Source organism: Rhipicephalus microplus, chromosome 4 (assembly GCF_043290135.1).
Source record: "Rhipicephalus microplus isolate Deutch F79 chromosome 4, USDA_Rmic, whole genome shotgun sequence".
NCBI classification, from domain to species: Eukaryota; Metazoa; Arthropoda; class Arachnida; order Ixodida; family Ixodidae; genus Rhipicephalus; species Rhipicephalus microplus.
The window spans coordinates 187,816,247-187,837,811 of NC_134703.1; the positions used below are offsets into that span (position 1 = coordinate 187,816,247).

General features: G+C 47.7%; 2 protein-coding genes across 3 annotated transcripts in view; both read left to right on the forward strand.

Annotated features, from left to right (window-relative positions):
- ATPsynC (ATP synthase, subunit C) overlaps positions 1–21,565 on the forward strand; it is a 31,472-nt gene that overhangs the window by 1,828 nt on the left and 8,079 nt on the right. For both annotated transcript variants that reach the window (XM_037423713.2, XM_037423714.2), the window contains exon 4: positions 14,560–14,631. In XM_037423713.2, the coding sequence (XP_037279610.1) occupies positions 14,560–14,631 (72 nt within the window). The remainder of the gene's footprint in view (positions 1–14,559; positions 14,632–21,565) is intronic.
- Positions 60–9,355, forward strand: LOC142814700 (uncharacterized). The gene is made up of 2 exons (XM_075893885.1): positions 60–6,105; positions 9,143–9,355. Exons 1-2 carry the CDS (start codon positions 5,295–5,297, stop codon positions 9,148–9,150), a joined length of 819 nt encoding a protein of 272 aa, XP_075750000.1. The 5' UTR covers positions 60–5,294; the 3' UTR covers positions 9,151–9,355.

Here is a 21,565-nt window from a genome sequence, read left to right on the forward strand (position 1 = left end):
ATATATATATATATATATATATATTGCAATTTTGTTCCTCCCCTGTTATCTGTAAAGTATCAATATGTACGAGGTTCCAGGATGCAGAAGCAAGCGTAATCATCATAATGGCACCATGCTTTTGCAACTATCACAACATCGTGCAAATAACCTAATTCAAGGAATGTAACATCCCCTTTAAAAAATTGAATAGATCATGCTGGCTCAAGACAGCTACAACAGTCTCATTTGACACAAAAACTTTCACATAAATTGCCTGTGGCTTCGCCGCGGTGGTCTAGTGGCTAAGGTACTTGGCTGCTGACCCGCAGGTCGCGAATTCGAATCCCGGCTGCGGCGGCTGCATTTCCGATGGAGGCGGAAATGTCGTATACTCGTGTGCTCAGATTTGGGCGCACGTTAAAGAACCGTTAAAGAAGATTTGGGCGCACGTTAAAGGTGGTCGAAATTTCCGGAGCCCTCCACTACGGCGTCTCTCATAATCATATGGTGGTTTTGGGACGTTAAACCCCACATATCAAATTATCATAAATTGCCTGTGCTTTCGTCACCAGTTCTACAGTTTTTTCCAATTTCTTTCTGCATTGATGTGCTCTGGGCCTTGCAGCAGTTCAAATGATAAAATGTGACACGTCATTTGAATGCATTTTTACACAAATATAGGACATTTTACACCGTACCCTTGCTAGTATGAGCTATATGAAAACTGTTGGTGCACCCTAGGCAAAAGGGTGAGGCCTTGACAAATATGTACGTCTTGACTTCAAGTGGTGGTACATCTGCAGTTTGCTGTGCTTGACCTTAAAGGCACGGGCAAGTGAATTTCCTCCACCCTCTTCACAGTGCGACAGGAAGCTCACCCATTGTTGTGTTGCATTAGTTAATCCCAGAGGCATGTAGTTAATTCACAAGCAGTATTTTTTTATCTGAAAGGCTCTAAATACAGATTTATTTTTGCTGCAGCAACTCTCACAACTGATAGCGATGCCGCCAGCCCTTGTTGCGATTCGTGAAAGCTGTCGTTCTGTTTGTGGAGGAGTTTGTGTAACTATGCTTCAGCACCTTTATTTTGAGCTTTTCAGTTACTTTATGAAAGTAAGCTGTTCATGTGAATTCGAAAGTTCAAAAATGTGAAAGTTGGATGATGCGGCATCAGTTTTTTTGTGGTTGTAACGTGCTGTGTGCACCTGCACTGGAGTCGTGGGTGGCTTGTCCCAACGTCGTTGCTCTTCGATACATGAGCCAAGTCACCGAAAACATCACTACGCATATGCATGGTCGTGCGGAGTAGCAATGCACGCCATTTGAGACAAAGTATAAATCGAAAAACTGTCTTTCTAAAACCTTACCGTCCTGGAAATTGTGCACAGTTGCATGAGGGCACTGAAAAGTGGCTCGAGCTTTATTGACGAGCATAAGATTGTTGCGTCACATGAAGGCAGTGCTTATTTAATGCATATCACTAATGCAGGCCTATGTGTACATTTTCACAGGGTAATATATTTTCATATAAAGAAACTAACAGTATTTTAATACGAACTAAAAAATCTGTGCCCATTTACAGAATTAAATGGTTCCATGGTCGGGTGCATTTCATGTTCTGGGTAGTTGGTCCTTTAAGGTTCTGATTGGCCTCTCCAATAATAGATGTGTAATCTGTGCAGTTGTATCGATTCTTGATGTTTTCAGTGCACAGCAACCTAGTCGGTAAAATTTCTGGATGTATGTTGCATCCAAGTGATGTTTCGATGGACAAAATAAATTGCTATGGGGGCAGGGCTCAACATTTTCCCACAAGTGTGGCAGAGTGCTATAAGTGAATGGGTAAAATGGTTTGGACATAGTCAAGAAGATGTCTGCTTTGGAATTCTGGCCAAGCTGTAGGCCACGATGGCACATGGGTGATGCTAGGTTATGCTTGAGGCCATAAAAGTAATCTCTTGGAGTCTGGGGTCATGACTGTCTGGACAGCATGTATCCCACTAAACTTGAAGAGTTGCCAAGTAAATTGCCACATTGCAACAATCTGTATTCAGAACTCTGTGCAGTGTAACGAAAATGGATATTCTAAACCAACTTGAACAAGTCACGCTATGCTGAGGGATGTTTGAAAAGTGCACCCCGCAACTCTGTGGCGAGGACTCCTCAGCAGTAGAGCACAAGGGAGAGGAGTAAGATGGAAGTAAAAGAAAGAGGGACTCTGGATTTGTTGCAGATTCAAATTGCAATTTGCCACGAGCAACTGAAGGGAAAAAGCCACCGAGAAAGCCGGGGAAAGTGAACCACTGACAGGTAAAATCAGAAATTTAAAAAAGGGCCTAGATGGCGCTTAAAAAGTCTGCGCATAAGGTGCAAGGCGGAACCAAACTTCTGGCACAGGAGAAAAGGTGGTCAGGCGTGCTCACGTGATGGTGGAGTCTGTTGACCTCCGTGTGAGTAACTTGTGAAGTGAATCCTTGAGTGTATCATGCGTAGCAAGAGCCACGGCACACAAACAACGCACAGGAGAATCCATCGCCACAAGGACGGCATGCAAGGCTGTAGCAAGTGCGGCCATCATCGGACTTGCTGCGGTTGTCAGTGGAGTGGTCGTAGAGGCTGCAGTCTGCTCCAGTGTTGCCAGCAGGAGCGTCCCGAAAAGAGTGCCCTTTTCGAACCAGTGCGCTGATTAGATTCTTGCTGGTATCAACGGAGCCGGCGCGCTCTAGCACTTGTCAGGGAGTCACGCAAAGGCTTTGGAGGACGACAGCGGCCTTACGCTGGAGTTGCCAGGATGGGCAGCGAGGTTCTGTTGCGGCTTGGTTTCCGCTGCAATTGAGTCAGCGATGGTGTATTGCTATGCACGACTCAGCAGCTTGAATGTGGCCACACCGCAAGCAGCATGCGTCACAGGAGCAGGTAGCCGAAGCGTCCACAGCGGTTGGGAGAGGCGGGCAGACTCGCAGCTTTTGCTTACGAAAGCAAAATGTCTGGAGTGACGGTAGTGCCCTTAAAGAAGAGTGCGAGGCATTTGCCTCCGCAGAAACGGGACACGAGGGGGCAGACGAGGTGATGCTCATAGCAGTGACATCAGTGTCAATGTTCGGGTGGACACCAAGCACGATGCAGGTGTTGGTGGCGACGCATTTGGATTTCACCTGGACTCCACAGATAGTCCCGATTTTGGTAGTGAGGACGGGTTGGAAGCAGGGCGCATGTCGACGGCAACAAGGTTGGACTGATGTTTAACCCCTACTCGTCGGGTGGCTGGAAATTCAGAAAAATCCAACGGTGGCATCTCTCGAGACAGACGGCAAGTTCGCCTTCCCGACTAGATAGAAGATGGTCTCCTGGTGCGTTGGACTCCTGTGTAAGGGTGCAGTCATGTGGCTTGTAGTCTGGTGGGCGATGAGGAGCGAAAGGTTGCGTCGAAGGCTTGTGCAGTCAGTTGGTGACTGGTGAGGTCACAGCAGGGGCATCCATGAAAGTTGAATTGGGTGCCTTTTGATCAGCGGCAGGGATAAGGAGAGGCGATGGAGGCGTGATGTAGTGAGGGGAAGGTTCCTTGCTGGGAGGCAGGGGGGTTATAGGAGGTGTGGAGTGCTCCCAAGAGGAACTGGTTCCCTCACTTGTTGAAGCAGAGGAGGAGCTTAAGGCAAGGCTGCTTTCTCTCTCTGTCCTGAGCAGGGGGTGTAGTTTACTATTGCTGCTGTTGTCATGGCAGTTTAGTTTTCTGCAGGTTGAGCATCGATCACGTCTTCATCTGGGGGTTCGCAGTAGCGAGATCAGAGACCCCATAGTCTATGAGCCCTCAGAAGGGCTGTGCGTGCAAACGTGCAGCGCTAGAGAGGAATTACGGAGAGGGAAAAAAATGCGACCGGCTTTAATGAAATCTTGATTGGTCTTGCTGTGTAGAGCATTTTCAAGTGCGTCAATTTCAAGCTGCGATTTCACTCATGAATGTTCATCATCTATACCATTTCTTCTAATAGATGTAGAAGCTCCGTTTTCGTTGCACTTCACACAGTTGGGATTCCAGATTAATTATTGTGATATGTTGATTTACTTTGTAATTCTCGGTTAAGGATAAACGTTGCTCTGCAAGAAGCACAGGAAATATTTAGTATTTTAGAACTACTCGTTTTGTTGTAAATGTAATTGGATATGTGAAATATGAAACCAGCACATGAACTTCCAGGGTTTCTAAAAAATAATCAATAATTTAAGTGCCATGGCCCCTTTTAAATACAAAAGTTGGCACTCGGCAGCAGCAATTTTGGGTGAAATTAACATCAATTGGAGAAGTACTGGCATGGAGAGAGCAAGAGAAGACGCTATCACATTGTGTTGAGCAGTCCACAACTTGGCTAGGGAACGGCCTAAAGCAAGGATTTGTACAATAGAATCCGATGCAATATTGGTGACACGAATACATGTGAATTTGTGTAATTCCTTGGCCGAATTGCATTGCACGCAGTGGGCCAACGTTTACATTTTAAAGACTTCTTCGCATCAAGACAGGCGATATGAAATCGTGGTGTGAGCTTGGGTGCTGAAGACGGTGACTGATGGCAGCGTGTTTCCGAAGGTTTCTTGCATGGTTGCTCACAATGAATTTTTATTCTTCCACATTTAGTACATCCAGCTTGTGTGGTTTAGGGCACATTCCGTGGGTTTAAATGTTCCTACACTTGATAGCAGACCTCTTTGAACCATTCCCGTAATTACTCGAATCTAACGCGCACCTTTTTTCTGGTTAAGCGAATTCAGAAATCGCATGCGCGTTATAATCGAGTACGAAAAAAAAATTAATACGGTCATTCTATTGCCATCGGCACTTCGAAAATGGCCGCCCCCTACGTGCGTCGGCATGGCGCATCGGCCATTTCTGCCTATGTGTTTCTTATGTGCAGCACTTCGTACGTGTGCTGAGGAGTTCATCTTGTAGTGCATTAGCATCGACGGCATGGAAGGGCCGACTCCAAAAACTCGAGTGTGTTGTGTAATACTACCCAAGATAGAGCGCGTGTCGTATATAAGATAAGATGCACATGGAAGTGTCTGGCTCTCTGACGTCACTGTTAAGTTCTTTGTTAGATATAAGACCGCCGCGGGGGTGCGGTGTTTTTATTCCGTTGTATTGCTCGTTGAAATAAACATGTGTGTGTTGGCTAGTCGGCTCCCAAGTTGTGAAGACATAACAGTGGCGACGAAGATGGGATGATACTCGGGCACGTTAGCCGGGCCTCGGCTGTAGCTCACGTCACGGCACCAGTATTCTAGGAGCGGAAAGCGTCCTGGTGGATTACCACGTCATGGCTTCCTTTGGCCGGTTTGAGCCGTTCACGGAAGAGGGAGACGAAGACTTCGACTCATATGCGGAACGCTTTGAACATTACGTCCGGGCGACCCAGGTCAGTGAAGACTTGAAGGTGTCAGTCTTTGTCACCGCCATTGGAAAACAGGCCTACCGCACGTTGAAGAATTTATTGGCCCCGACCAAGCCGGAAGAGAAAACGTACGACGAACTGCTCCAAATACTGAAAGGGCACTATTCCCCGAAGCCTTTGGTGATAGCGGAAAGATTCCGGTTCAACCGTCGGTCGCAGCGGGAAAATGAGTCAGTTGCCGCATTTGCGTTAGAATTAAAAAGGCTGGCTGGATCGTGCGAGTTCGGCCAATTCTTGGATGACGCCCTGCGGGATCGGTTCGTGGCCGGACTGAGAGATGAAACGGCACAAGCAGAGCTGCTTAAGAAGAGTACCCTGACGTTTCAAGCTGCCTATGACCTGGCGAAAAGTGGGGAACTCGCTCGCACAGAAACCAGAAAAATTCACCCCAAAGAACTCGGTGACGTGAACTTGGTGCGGCCACACCACCCCCAACGGTCCACAGGTACGAAAAGGGGCGTGAGCGGTAACGCGGAGCGGCATGCCGAGGCGACGGACTGTTCGCGGTGCGGAGCAGCGCATGACGCCACCACCTGCCCTTTTCGCAAATATCGATGTCGTGCCTGCAAAAAGGTGGGACACCTGGCAAGGGTCTGCAGAACAACGCCACGTTCGGTGCATTCTCTCATCGATGGTACTGGCTTAGAAGACTCTGGTGACTGGGACGATAAAAGTGGTGAGAACGAGGTCTTGCTTAGTCATATTTTTTCATGTCGGAGTAGTCACGGTGGCTACGCGGTGAAAGTTAAGATCGCAGGCAGGAATGTCACGATGCAGGTTGATACCGGAGCCTCTGTGTCTATTGTGCCAGAAAAAATGTACAGACAGTATTGGCCGAATGTACCCCTAGAAAGATGTAGTTTACGGTTAAAAACGTATGGCGGTTCCACACTAGCAGTTGCCGGAAAGTTGACGGTGCATGTAGAGCACGACGGGCAAACCGAGACCTTGCCGTTGATTGTAGTCCGGACGGAAAAAAATTGTGACACTTTGTTGTTGGGCCGCAACTGGCTAGAGGCTTTGAAGCTGAATTGGGCAAGCGTGTGTAATATCAACTTTGATAAAGCAAACACACATGATAGATCAGCCGCACTCATCGAAAAATTTTCGGAAGTGTTTAATCAATCACTAGGACTGATAGCTGACACGTCGGTCAAACTGGTGCTAAAAGACAGCTGTACGCCTGTTTTCTGCAAACATCGGCCTGTGCCATTCGCACTCCGGAACGCGGTAGCGTCGGAGTTGCAGTCGCTAGTGGAATCTGGAGTACTGGTTCCAGTAAAACACAGTGAATGGGCAACGCCTCTAGTAGTTGTCCCCAAGGCAAACAACAAAGTGCGAATATGCGGAGACTACAAAGTGACCCTAAACCGTTGTCTGAGAACTGATTATTACCCTCTGCCAACAATGGAAGATACGTTTGTAGCGCTGCATGGATGCAAGTGGTTTACTGTCCTTGACCTGTCGACAGCGTACCAACAGTTGCAGCTGCACCCCGAGTCGCAACCCTTGGTCACTGTCAACACCCACCTAGGCCTTTTTCAATATACACGTATGCCGTACGGTATAACAAGTGCTCCATCCATTTTCCAAGCGGTAATGGATGATATGCTGAAGGGGTTGGACAGAGTGTCATGTTATCTTGATGATGTGTTAATAGCGGGGGAAACGATGGAAGAGTGTTATGATAGGGTGGAAGCTGTGCTGACAAGGTTCCAGGAACGAGGGGTGAAATTGCGGAAAGAAAAATGCAAGTTTTTTGAGAAGTCTGTGACTTATTTGGGGCACGTGATTGGGGAAAGCGGAATCCGCCCTTCAGAGGACAAGGTGCGTGCTATAAAAGAAGCACCGACTCCAAAGAACAAGAATGAGTTGAGGGCTTACCTAGGCTTGATAAATTTCTATGGGAAGTTCGTACCGAACATGTCAGCACAACTTAAGCCATTACATGACTTGCTAGCTGTGAATGCCAAGTGGGAATGGACGGAGGTCGCCGAAAAAGCCTTCAAAGCATCCAAGAGCTGGTTGCTGAGCACGTCCGTACTCACCTACTATAACCCTTCAAGGGAGCTAGGGCTCGTTTGTGACGCATCTGCGTATGGTTTAGGCGCAGTCCTTTTTCACAAGGTAGGATCAGAAGAAAGGCCAATCGCTTTTGCCTCTAGAACGCTCACTAAAACAGAGCAGGCGTACGCCCATATCGAAAAAGAAGCACTGGCTGTCGTGTACGGGTTAAAGAAGTTTCACAAGTACCTTTTTGGGCGAAAATTTGTAATATACTCAGACCATCAGCCCTTGGCGGGATTATTGGGAGAGGATAGGCCGATTCCTGCGATGTCAGCGGCACGCGTGCAGCGATGGGCTCTGCAGATTGCTGCGTATGAGTACAAATGGGTTTATCGCAAATCACGCGATATAGGCAATGCAGACGCACTATCGCGCCTGCCGCTTCGGAACTCTGATGACGTGTCGGAGTACATCGGCTTTTCGATGCTAGACGAGCTCCCACTCTCCGCAGAACACATCAGAAGGGAAACGAGAACAGACAGCCTGTTGTCAAAAGTGTTGTTTTACACGCAGAGCGGTTGGCCTTCAAAAGTGTCTGACGATGCACTGGCGCCCTACTTTGTGCGACGCCACGAGCTTTCTGTTGACAGAGAATGTGTGACGTGGGGAAACCGGGTGATAGTACCATTGTCTCTCCGCGACAAAGTGCTATCACTGTTGCACGAGGGCCATCCTGGAATGGCACGTATGAAAATGCTGTCTAGAAGCCACGTATGGTGGCCTCGCCTTACGCCGGATGTTGAGCAAAAAGTTAAAGAATGTGTAACATGCCAGTTGACGCAAAATGCGGCGCCCAAGGTTCCGGTGATGTCATGGGGAGTGGCGGGGCGCCGGTGGGAGCGTGTGCACTTAGATTTTGCGCATCGAGACCAGCATTGGTTCCTAGTACTTATTGATTCGTACTCCAAGTGGGTTGAAGTGTTTCTGATGAGGTCAACTAATAGCGAAAAGACAATAGAGAAATTGCGCACCGTATTTGCCGCGTACGGATTACCGGAAGAAGTAGTAACAGACAATGGGCCCCAATTTACTTCGGAACTTTTCGAGACGTTCATGAGTCGTAATGGCATCCGGCACACTAAATCGCCGCCTTATCACCCGGCATCGAATGGCAGCGCAGAGCGTTGTGTACAGACGTTAAAGAAAAATCTTCTTAAGCAGGTCATGGACGAGCAGAAGAATGGGCGGATGAAGTCTCTCCAGCAGCGGATCGACCAATTCCTATTCAATTATAGGAACACGCCAACAGGTGTTACTGAAGAGACGCCGGCCCAGCTGTTCTTATCGTGGAAACCTAGAACCAGGTTGAGCTTTCTCCATCCAGATATCGAGCAAAGGATGAAAGAAAAGCTAGAGCGAACAAGGCAGGCAGCCAATCGGCGACGTGGAGCTTGGAGAGACTTCGAGGAAGGGGAAGACGTCCTCGTACAAGGACTGCGCCCCGGGGAAGGAGAGTGGTTGAGCGGTAAGGTAAAAAAACGCGAGAGTTTAAGCACTTATGTGATAGGGATAGGGAACGAGGAGAGGTACGTGCATGTTGATCATATGAGACCACGAACATTCCAGGAGTGTTTCCCGCCTTCGGTTCAGGTGCCGTCTGCAAACTACGAACTTCCCGCATGCACCCAAGACGTTGTGCCTCGCAGGTCTTTAGGTGCCCCTGTACCCATCGAGGGCGCACGAGAGACGGCCGACCCCGATCAAGTCGAGGAGCAGGCAGAAGATACAAACAAAGAACCGGTCAACCTACCGGGCCCTTCATCTGCTGGTGGGGACTGCGGCGGGGGCGAGACTCAATCTTCCCCACCGGAACTTCCGGAACTTCGACGCAGCACCCGGCAAAGACGACCGCCGGATCGGTACTAAAAAACACTTGGGGGGGGGGAAGGAGTGTTGTGTAATACTACCCAAGATAGAGCGCGTGTCGTATATAAGATAAGATGCACATGGAAGTGTCTGGCTCTCTGACGTCACTGTTAAGTTCTTTGTTAGATATAAGACCGCCGCGGGGGTGCGGTGTTTTTATTCCGTTGTATTGCTCGTTGAAATAAACATGTGTGTGTTGGCTAGTCGGCGTTATAATCGAGTACGAAAAAAAAATTAATACGGTCATTCTATTGCCATCGGCACTTCGAAAATGGCCGCCCCCTACGTGCGTCGGCATGGCGCATCGGCCATTTCTGCCTATGTGTTTCTTATGTGCAGCACTTCGTACGTGTGCTGAGGAGTTCATCTTGTAGTGCATTAGCATCGACGGCATGGAAGGGCCGACTCCAAAAACTCGAGTGCATCACGATGCCGCTTTTAAGTCATCGCGTGTGCAGAAACTGACGGAAATCGGGCCGCATCGCGGTCGTTCGGAGTTCCCGAAACGTGCGTGCGGGACTGGCGGAAACAAAAGCAGAAGATTGTCGACAGCAAAGCTTCACGCAAAGGCTTCATTGGACCACAGCAGGGTCGGTTTCTGCCAATTGAAGAGCTGCTCGGCGAGTATGTGATTGAGCAGTGAGCGGCACAGCGGCCCGTGACGACAGAACTGCTCCAAGTGCAGGCTATGTAGTTAGCCTTAGAAAAAGGTCTAACGTGGAGCCAGTTTAAAGCGAGGAGGTGCTGGCTAACTTTATGAAGAAAAAAGGCTTTTCCCTCCCAAGGTGAACGGGCATATGCGAAAAGTTTTGTGGAGGAGTACGATGAAAAGCTTTAGTTTTCAGAGGTTCGTCCTAAACTTGCGGCACAACAATGGCTACCTGCTTGGGCAAATCGGGAATGCCGATCAGTCGCCTCTTTACTTCGACATGCCTGGCACCACAACTGTCGAGAAGGGGGCGAAGGAAGTTCGCGTGCTGACATCGGTCCATGGTAAAACTACAGTGACGGCAATGCTCTGTTACACGTCAGATGGGCACAAGCTTCCCCCGTACCTTACATTTAAATGGAAGACGCTCCCGAAGGGAGTTGTTTTTTCGAGTGGTGTGATCGTGCAGGCCAGCGAGAAAAATGGGTGCGCGTTACAATTGAGGGCGCGGTAGAATCGAGTAAATACGGTAGTTTGTCCAGAGCTGTTTTTGTGAACTGGTGTATGCTCTCTTGGTACTGCAGCTGGCGGCTGATTTTGGTTTTGCTCCCGCACATCATTGGTGCGTTTAGAAAACATTAAAATATGAATGGAAGCAACATTTTTGTGTCCTATTAAGGGGGGACGCGGCACTTCGGGACCGAAAATCAGCCAAAAAATCGAGTTTTCGCGGACCTTCTTTTCGCGTTCCCGACATCATTGCGCACCTATTTACAAAATTTCATAGCCGAATACCATCAACTTTTATTGTTATTCAACTTTAAAAAACCGAAAACGGGCGTCCTGCCCTTTAAATTGAGGGCGAATAGCGCAGGTTTCGGCTCTACGATACGCGGGAACTACGCGCTCGATCGGCGCCATTTTGGTCTTGTTTGAAAGAACGCGTTTTCAGCTGTTTTTTTTTATTCAGTAAGCAACATTGAGCGTTTCCCCGGCTCGAAAAACGGGGCCTCAAAGACGAAAAGCCGCGCTCACTGCCATTGGCTAAACGGCGCACGTGACTAAAATGGCGCTTTCCGGTTGGCTGGAAGCTCGCGGCTTGCGCCTGCATACGCGACCCGACGCCATTTTTAAAGGGTTACCGCTGTGACGCCTCGAAATTGGCAGAGCACTCTGAAGCTTCTGATCGTATCGCCATGCCTGGAAACGCAAAAAAGTATCGGACCGTGCACGCATTTGGTCGCAGGAAACGCAAAGGTCGTGGGAGAAAGTCTACGAAGTCATCAGAGCCCTTGGTTGACTCCGACGATGTGTCGACGCTCCGCAACCGTTCAGCGATGGTGCGACCGAGCGCGTTGCCTCCGATGACGGTGAAGCGAACTCCGGACGACTACGAATCGACGCCAAGGTGGTGACAAACGCCGAAGTTGAAGAAAATCATGCCCGGGAGAAAGCGACGCTCGACCGGCTTTCATCTGCGCCAGCAACTGCACGGAAAATTGACTTTTTCACCGCGAGTTGTAGCGAGGCAACCGCACAGGACTCGGACCACGCTGCTCCTTATCTGCTTATGCATCTAGATATCCTAAACGCGATAATGGGTGCCTTGTGTTGCAAAGCCTGCCACGGACCGGCTACGATCGTCAGAGGGGATCGGGACTACGGACTTGCCGTGAAAGTGCTAGTGCAGTGTGAAAGGTGCGGCGAGATCGCGAATGAATGAACTTCGCCCCGCGCAAACGGCACGAAAACGTGCAATCCGTTTGAAGTAAATCTTCTCGCTTCGAGGGCGATGGTTGCTACCGGCAACGGCCAAACGAAAATGAACGATATTTTCGCAACAATGGGCATCTCACACCGCGGTATGCACCACAAGACGTTTCAGCGGCCTTTGAAGAACACGCTGGCACCCGCTGCAACGCGAGCGGCTGAGTCCGCTATGAGCGAATGTGCGGAAAAGGTTAGAACAATTTATGATGACTTGTGCTTCGGCCACCGGGGCAATATTGCCGTTAGCTACGACGGCACGTGGAAGACGCGAGGCCATTCTTCCCACATCGGCGTGGGCACAGTTATCGAATTATTTAGTGGCTACGTGTTGGACTACGTCGTTCTTTCCAACTTTTGCCTAGGCTGCGAGGTGGGCCCAAAGCCTAGTAGTGAGGGCTATCAAGAATGGAAGGCTAACCACAAATGCCAAAAAATACGAACAGCAAAGCGGGGCAAATGGAAGTGGAGGCGGCTCTAATTCTATTTCAGAGGTCGCTTGAATGCCATGGCCTGCGCTACACAACTATGCTGTCTGATGGAGACTCTAGGACATTTTGCGCCATACAAGACGCCAAGGTGTATGGTTACATTGACGTGCAGAAGGAAGACTGTATTAATCATGTACAGAAACGGATGGGCACCGCATTAAGAAACCTGGTGCAGAAACAAAAGTGCGATGGGAAAAGAGGCCTTGGTGGGAAAGGCAGGCTCACAGGTGAGCTGATCACCAGGCTGAGCACATATTATGGCCGGGCTCTGAAATCGCATGAAGGTGACGTGGGCGAGATGCAAAAGGCTGTGATGGCCACATACCGCCACGTCACCTCCACTGATGAATGCTCGGACCACAGTCTGTGCCCAGCTGGTGGAACTTCATGGTGTCGGCACAATGCCGCAAAAGCAAAGGGTGAGCCCGACCCCAGGCATGCCTACAATCTACCGAAAGACGTGGCAGAGGCATTACTACCGGTTTATACCCGGCTTTCGGAAAGAGCCCTGCTTCAGAAGTGCGAACGCGGCAAAACGCAGAACTCCAACGAGAGCCTACATTCGGTAATCTGGAGTTTGGCCCCCAAGGAGCACCATGCGTCCCTGTTCGCTGTTGAAGCAGCTGTTGCAGAAGCAGTGCTGCGCTTCAACACGGGCAATTTGAATTCTGCAACGGCAATCTTAGGTGAAATGGACATGAATGCGACAAGTACTGGTGCCAGGAGAGCGAGAGAAAAAGACCACCGTCGCAGCATTGTCTCCAACAAGAAAAGAACAGCCTCATTGGAACTCCGGAAGCTAGTGAAGAGGAGGCATGAGCACAGAGTGCATTCAGACTATGCTTCTGGTGCGTTTTGAGGTTGTCTTGTTGCATCTTCTGCAATAAAAATGTGTGCTCACGTTTTTTCTCGATTTCTCAAAACGACAATTTTCATGTGCTTCCCATTATGTTGGAGCAATATCTCTTGTTCTATCTGGGTTATCATTACGATTTCTTTTTTGTTTCAAAGATAAATGCAGGGGATGTGTCGTAAAGTAAGTTTTATTGTAATAATTTTTGGAGAAAATTCTCTAAATGGATCTTTTGTTTCAAGTGTAGATGGGGAAATTTTTCATGTCATATTCAACATCCCACAACTTTGCTTCGAAATAGCCCAGAACAATGATTTATACTTTATTGCACACTGTGAACATTCCGAATTGGTTCTATAGGTTGCACATCAATATCCAAGTTACAGTTAATTAGCTAATTAGGCCTTAATTGAAAAAAGTCGCAGTTCATTATATCTTTAAAACTAATTGTCACAGCAAAAAAAGAATTAGATTTTTGAAATCAGCAGTAAAATCTACATAGGCTCTCCAAATTTGACTGAGGTACTCGCAAAAATAAGTTTTTGGAAGGTGTAGCATCCCCCCTTAAGAGCTTTTCTCCGAGAACTAAAGCGCTTGCAGCCGCACACGGTTTCACGGTTGCCATGTTTCCGTGCTCAAAAAAGTGGTGCTGTCTAATATATGGAACGAAAGGAAAAGCATTGTTGCTGCATGAACAATAAACATGCTCCAACCGTTGTAGTATCATAATAAAGCACTATTTATTTCAGCAAGGCAAATGAAAAAATTGATATTACACTACTGTTTTTTAGTGTTATTACACTATGTTTTTTAGTGTGTCAAGAAAAGTTTTTGCAGAGTGTAGTGAAAACTTGCCTTATTTTATTTTTTTAATGAAACAATGCAAGTATCCCCCCCCCCCCCCCATTAGATTTAAGGTTCATAGTATCACCAAGCCACTGTGTAGTGCCACTGTGTAGTGCCACTGCTGCATACGCGTCAGCCCATTGACTGACAATCCTTTTTTTTTTTCTTTTCTCTTTGCTCTCTCCATCTTTATGCCCCCTTCCCATTCCACAAGCATAGGGTAGCAAACCGGGCATGTGCCTGGTTAACCTCCCTGCTTTCTCTCTTGTTGTTCATCTTCCCCCCGCCCTTCTTCGTATTACAGCACATTATGAACATCTCTAATAGATTCTGTGGGTGATACATTGCCGTTAAGGTTGACGTGAATGTAATAGCTTATTAGTTTTTTTAAGGAGAGATGTAGCTGTTCGCAATATTTGTAGCAGTCATTGCTCTTGAAAATCTGCAGTTCAAGTAGCATTAACTGTGCACTTTGCACCTAAGTACTAAAAATAGTTTTTCTAACATGTATTTTACACCCTTCAACCTTGCTCATTGTGGGGTGTGCAAGAGTTTCTTCCAATGTGGCTTGGTTCATTTGTGTCCTTGCAGAACAACAGCAAGTCCGTGGTGCTGCCCGCCGGAGTCTCTGGACTGGCTCTTGGCGCTGGACCACTCAGCCAAGTATGTGGCTTGACTTAGACTCCTTTCCGTGTCATGAACTGCTGCTTGCAGGTAACGAGCATGGCAGTGGCTCGACTACCTTGGGATTTTGAGAGGGGGGAAAAGCCCTTCAGATAAGAGCTCGGCAAGCAAATGACAGCTACAACACATTCTCGCTTGACTCAAGTACTCGAAATGATAAAACAGGATAAGAAATGAACAAATGTATGTTTTCTTTAAAAATGCAGTTTTTTTTTTTTTTTTCGTCACTTTAATTATTTTTTCTTCTGCTGTCACTTGTGCAGCTAAGCTTGACACTGCAGCTTTTAGTCCCGGCAAAGGTGGCAGCATTTTTAGTGCAGGCATGTCTCTGTTCTTCGTTAGTTATGTATGCTTTAACAGACCTCTGGTAGTCTAAATTAGTTGACTCCCAGAGTGTGGCATGTCTAGTGATCACTGTTTCGGAGGAAAGAACGAACGAATCCTTTTGAATTTCGTGACCCCGTTTTAACGGGAGATGAGAGTCGAAAAATCGCGTTTTTAGCGAAATTTCTCGTATTTCTGATTTTTATTGCATTGTAATCTTCAAACCTTCTTTCATCTGTGAAAATTTCAAAACTAAATTCGAACCGCAAAATGCAAAACAATGTGTATAAAGGCATCGCGGTGGCTCAAAATTTCTTGAATTTGCGCCGATATTGGCCATCTTTGACTGCGCGCTGCTCCCCGTCGCAGTGCCGCCCGCCATCGCGATCAGTTGGGAAAGTTGCGTCCGGCCTTCTTCTTACAGCTCCGACGACCCCCAGTTTCGTATGTGGGCAAAAAAAATAAAAAACGAGGCCTTTTTATCACGTGGTTTGAGCGGCTTGAAACGCGCGGCACCCTAAGCCGCATCGCCATTGGCTACCGAGTCATTGTCAGCTGTGTTGGTGGCGGCCATCGGCATTTGGTCCATCTGATTTTCTGCGCGTCTACGCATATTTCCGCGATGACAAGCCCGAAAAAGTGCAACGTGAGACCGCAGAAGTTTCGAACGAAGCACAAGTTCAAGGGAAGGCGGCGTAAAGCACCCCGAACGACGGCGACGAACGAGAACACGCCTACGTGTGCTAGGCCTGACGGCGGCATCGACGAGTGCGCGAGCGACAGTGGCTGCGATGAAGGGATTGACGCTGCGCTTTCTTTCGTCAGTGCTTCGGAAAAGAAGCTCGGCTTCTTCGGAAAAGACGAAAGACAGCGCGATGAGGTTTGTGCAACGACAGTTTTGTGCGACACCCTTTTGCTGACGGCACTTGTGGCAGGTGCGGCATGCCCTGCTTGCAATATTCGAAAACTTGCCGTTCGGGAGCCGGCAGAAAAGGGCAAGGGACTTTCGTCGCTCCTCGAACTTCATTGCGAAAACAGCGAATGCTCAGCGACTGTTTTTTCGTGCTCCTATACGTCACTGCGTGTTACGGCGGACGGCAGCAGCCGAGTGAGCCAACGGTACAACAGTGGGAGCTCCCGAGATAGTTTCACTGTAAATGTGAAGGCGGTGGTGGCTGCACGCGCTGTCGGCATTGGGCATGAGCAATTGTCGAGATTTTGCTCCATTATTGGACTCCCAAAGCCAATGCATCACCGAGGATTTTTTCGATAGCAAAGAAGGTGCACACCGCTGCCATGGCAGCTGTGAGTGAAAACTTGCGCCGATCCAGAGAGTTGACGAAAGAAGTAGCAGGCGAAACTGATGTGGCTGTTATGTTCGACTGCACTTGGCAGAAGAGGGGCCACAAAAGCCACAACGGGATTGGCGCAGTTATCTCCTTAGATACTGGCCTCTGCTTAGACTTCAAGGTCATATCAAATTACTGCCTGACATGCAGTAGGCACAAGGATATGGGCCCAGACGAGGAAGTGTGGCAGGTATTCCATGGCCCAGTCTGTGAAAAAAATGCAGACTGTTCCTTTCATGCCATGGAAACGGAGGCTGCAATGCGCATTTGGCAGAGAACAATGACTTATGATGCCCCACTGCATTTCATGACATTCTTGAGTGACGGTGACAGCAAAGCATATAGTGCAGTTGCAGAGTCAAGTCTATGGTGCTGTCAATGTAGAAAAAGAAGACTGCACTAATCATGTGGCCAAGAGACTTGGCACCGCGCAACGGAAGCTGCATGTGCCATTACCACGAGGGCAGAAAATGAAAGAGCTAGCCATTCAGAAGCTCCAAACATACTATCAGATTGCCATAACAAGCAACAGGGGCAGTGTACGGGATATGTACACTGCAGTATGGGATTCGTACTTCCACTCATGCTCTACTCGCAATGCTGGCAGCCACAAGTTTTGCCCTGCAGGAACAGAGTCGTGGTGCAAACATCAACGCGCTGAAGCACTTGGTGAACCTGCACCACGCCACACACCTCTCCTGGCAAAAGCACAGGGATTGGCTGTTTTGCCCATTTATAAGCGGCTAACGGATGAGAAGCTCCTTGCTCGATGCATCAAAGGGAAAACCCAGAACGCATCGGAATCCCTGAACAGCAAAATTTGGCTACTTTGCCCCAAGGCTAAGTTTGTCTCCCGAACGGTTGTCGAGACTGCCGCAGCTATGGCAATCCTGTGGTTCAACAAGGGTCATGCTACTTTCGAGCACATCCTGGCAGAGCTCAACATACTGCCATCTAGAGATCTAGTTACTTTCAGTGATTCCCGCGATGCGAGGCGCATCAAGAGAATGTCCGAGCGTCTGACAGCAGAAGCAAGGGCCCACCGTCGTCGTGGAGTGAAAAGGGCACGGCTAGAAGAGTGCTCGCAAGGACCATGAGGGCACAACCTATGCTGCAGGACAGTTCTAGTAACTTGCAGTGCTTTTCAAAGTTCTGTTGAACATTATGGCCAAAGATTATGCATTTCTAACAACTCTGTGATAAAAAAAAAGGTTTCAAACTTTCAAATGCGTTTTTCTCCTTTTGCAGTTTTGTGTGATCTGTGCTTCTTATACACGCTAGTTCGTATACTTAGCATTGTCATACCTCTATGAAATTTTGCACATAGCATGATCAAGGCCCATAGAGTGCAAGTATCTATTCAGATTGTCAGTGCTGGTTGATTATGTTTTTCTAAAATTACATAACATTGAAAGCTCTTGGCAACTAGAGCCATAGTAAATTTTTCTATTTTATTATTGTATTTAACCTTTTTACACACAAAATTTATATAGTTTTCTGCACTCTACAGTTCCAAAGGATCATAGTCAGCTATATCTGCATGCTTTGTCTAAAATTTTTATAGGTCAGAATTGTTGCATAACAATGGCCATAATTTTGCAGTATCTGACCTGCAGAAAGAAAACCAAGCAATCTACATGAAAATAAATGACATGTTTGAAAAGAGGAGAAAAAAACTATTGGCATGCCAATTTGTGTTAAATTCAGACTCTTATTAGAGGAAATCGTTTTTCGAGTAGCATCTCCCCTTAAGGTGGTGAAGTGCAGCTGCTGAACATTTGCCGGTTGTGTTTTGTGACAAAGCAGCTTGAAGCCACGCGAAGCCAGAAGAAACGTAAAATACATAGACCAGGCAAATTCATGTACTACCCATGATTCCCATGTTCACTGAAGTGCGATGCGTTACAGCTCCCATAGGCACAAGTGCCAGAGTTCCCTTTAGCGTATATTCAGGAAACTCTATGGCTACCACTGCCAAACCACAAGCCAAGCCATGCTCAGTCTGCTCAGTGAGTCGTTTCAAATGCCATGCATATGAAACGTACAAAAGTCGGAACTGCAAATGCTGGAGCATGAACTAGCCTGTTGTTGGTCCTTTTTTGGCATATGAGAGTTCACTTTTCGGCTGTTTCTGCAAACACACCTGATCTGCAACTCGCTCTCTTGTTTGTTGCTTGACATGCAAGGCCTGATCTACTGAAATAGCTGGGACACAACCAGTTTATTTGTGCATTGGGCACTTATGGAGAAACAACTGCAAGTCACTGGAATTGGCGAAAAAAGGTGCCATTGTTCACCAGATTGAAAGTGGGTGACCTAAATCCAATGTTCCTCGCAATGGTCTGTCTGGTCCCTGGCCCAGTGCAGGTGAACGGTGACTTCGATGAAGGGCTGCCCACACTACTGTTATCAAATCAGAATTGTGCAGGCCGTAACAGCGCTACAGCCTACAGGGGTGTCACACTGGTGGACACACAGGCAAACTTGGTTGTCTGTGATCGCTCTTGTGCCGAGCTATGCAGAAGTTTTTCTGAACACTGGACCAGGAAAAGTGTTTTTTTTTTTTTACTCAATTATTTCGAATTGTCGCGTGCCACTGAGTCTGAATGGACAGTTGGCGACCAAATCATTACAACCTGTCAGTTTTATGGGGGGACCTGGGTCTTACATCGGTCCAAAATGGTAAAAAAAAAGTCTATTTCGGGGTGTTTATACTTCTGAGCACTCGCTCTCAAATTGCTAACGCTGAATCCAATTGCAAAACACAATAAAATCTGCCTTCAATGCATCCCGGTTGCACTAAAATAGATACCCCCAAAGGGGCGAAATTTCTTCAAACTTTCTGCGCGCGCCATGTGTGCTGCAGCGGATCGAGCGCCGCCATCTTGGGCTTGACTTGAAGCTGTTTTCTTGTGCAGTTTGCACCATCACAAAATGGCGTCGCTCAAGCGGAATGGCTGCCGTTTCGGGTTTTGTGAAGCTCATTTCAATATCGCTGATTGGCTCTCACGCAGCGCGCCTCAGTCTCCCATTGCCTGGCGAGGCTGACGTGTCATTTTTATTTTTTTTTCTTTGTGTTGCGTTCTCTGTCGTGGCTATTCGTTTGTGTGCATCGGCTTTTACGATCGTGCATGCTTCTTCGCGCAGTGTTTCCGCCTTGCACCGGTACTTTTTCACCGTGGTCGAGATGCTTAGAAACTCTCATCTGAAACCATCGACGCGACGAGCTTTTGGAAGCTGTAAAAAACTGCCTTGGAACAAGAAGGCGCTGACTACAAGTGCGCCTTTGACAGCAGAGTTGGAGTCGCGGCCGGACTTGTTGGATCTGCCGGAAACTTCGACGTTGCTGTCTGCTGGCGATGCAGTGGGACCAAGTTCGACGGACGGTACATTTCGGATTGATGTTGCGTACTGCTCAACGGCAGAGCAGGCGCAGCTAGTTGAGAAATCTGTGCAAACAAAGACAGTTTTGTCCGGAAAATCGGCTACTCAGCGAAAGTTCGACCTCCTTGGAGTCGGCGTGAAGTGGGAAACTGGTAATGCTGGGACAGATTTTTATTGTCGATATGAAAGTTTTGAATAATTTTTTCACGCAAGAGAAGTGCGACTCAAAACGTCTCAGCGTGAGTAAGGCAACGGACCAGAAATACGGCCTTGCCGTAAAGCTTATTTCTACTTGTGGCAATTGTGACTTCCAGAAAAGGCAGTTTTCTTCAAGAGTGAATGGAACTGCCGCCATCGCTCCCCTTGAAGTAACATGAAGGCCATGAAGGGAATACAAATAGGCCAAGGCATTATGCCCTTTCAGGCTTTTCTGCGACTGTGAACCTATCACACTGAGGCGTGCACCATGAGACGTTTCAGGGACACCTGAAAAGTTTCGTGGAAGCGTGCGAAAGCACGACGACTTAAAGTGAAGCTGCTAGTGGGGCAGTGATAGATCTGTATTAAGACTTTTTGAACCCCATAGGGAACATTGATGTTGTGTTTGACGAGTCTTTGATGACACGAGGTTGGAGCTCACACATTGGTGTGGGCTGCATTATCGAACTCTACATAGGCCATGTAGTTGACCATATTTATTCAAAATTTTGTCTCGGCTGTGCTCTGGACCACAGCCACAAGGCAAAGGGTGCACACACTGGCTTACAGCCCGCGAGTGCCTACGAAACATTGAGTGCAACTCTGGTCGCATGGAAGTTAAGGCTGCGCTGGCAATGTTTCAAAGGTTATTGGCCAAGCATGGTTTGCGCTATACGACTTTGCTCTCAGATGAAAACAGCCAGCTTCCATGCTTTGCGTGAAGCTAAGGTGTATGGCTTTATTCAAATCGAGAAAGACTGCATTAACCATGTCCACAAGCGAATAAATGAGTGCAGCTTTACGAAACCTTGTCGACAAAAAGAAGGCTCAAGGTGAGTCTCCTGGAGGAAGAGGAAAGCTGACACAAAAGAAAACCAAGATCGCTAGTTATAATGGGTATGCCTTGAGGAGCAACGTCAATGACGTACAGAGTATGAAGAGCGCTGTCGAAGCTAAACCGCTGCACATGGCATTAATAGATAATGCTCCAAACCACTCGAAGTTCTCAGAGGGTGGTAGCTCTTGGTGTAAATACAACAGAGCCGTGGCCAATAGAGTTCACCTTTACACAAGAATTCCCTGCCAGCTGCTCTAGAGCGAGTTTTTGCCCTGCATTCTGTCATATGGACACAAACTTCCAAGAATGCAAATGGTTCTTTGGAAAGTGGGAAGCGACTGTTGCCATCTATAATCAAGGAAGAAGGGCAACGAACGAGTATTGCTGCAAAACTAGGCTATGTTGCTGGCGATTGCCTTGTTCGACGAAACCTTGAAAATTACATTCTGCGTTTACACAAGGGAAATGAAACCCATTTGAAGAGCACCAAGACAACATACTCTTGCAAGGCGTCGCAAAAGACACAACAGACAATTAGTCCTGGACTACTTTGAAAGTACAGTTTACGTCGATTTCTCGGACATCCGAAATTCTGCACATGCCCGATTTCCCGGACTCTTCTGTGCCACCGCCGATTTCCCCATAGTCGTGTATTAAACGTCCGATTTTTGGCAGCACCTACACAGCCAACAAGTTCGGAGTTGATGCGAGCACTGATAACACTGTCATCGGTGAATACTGGCACCATGATGTGTAACTGAAATTGAGGCAGAGATCATTGGGAGCAAGCGGAATGCTGTGCAAAATAAAACAAGACTGT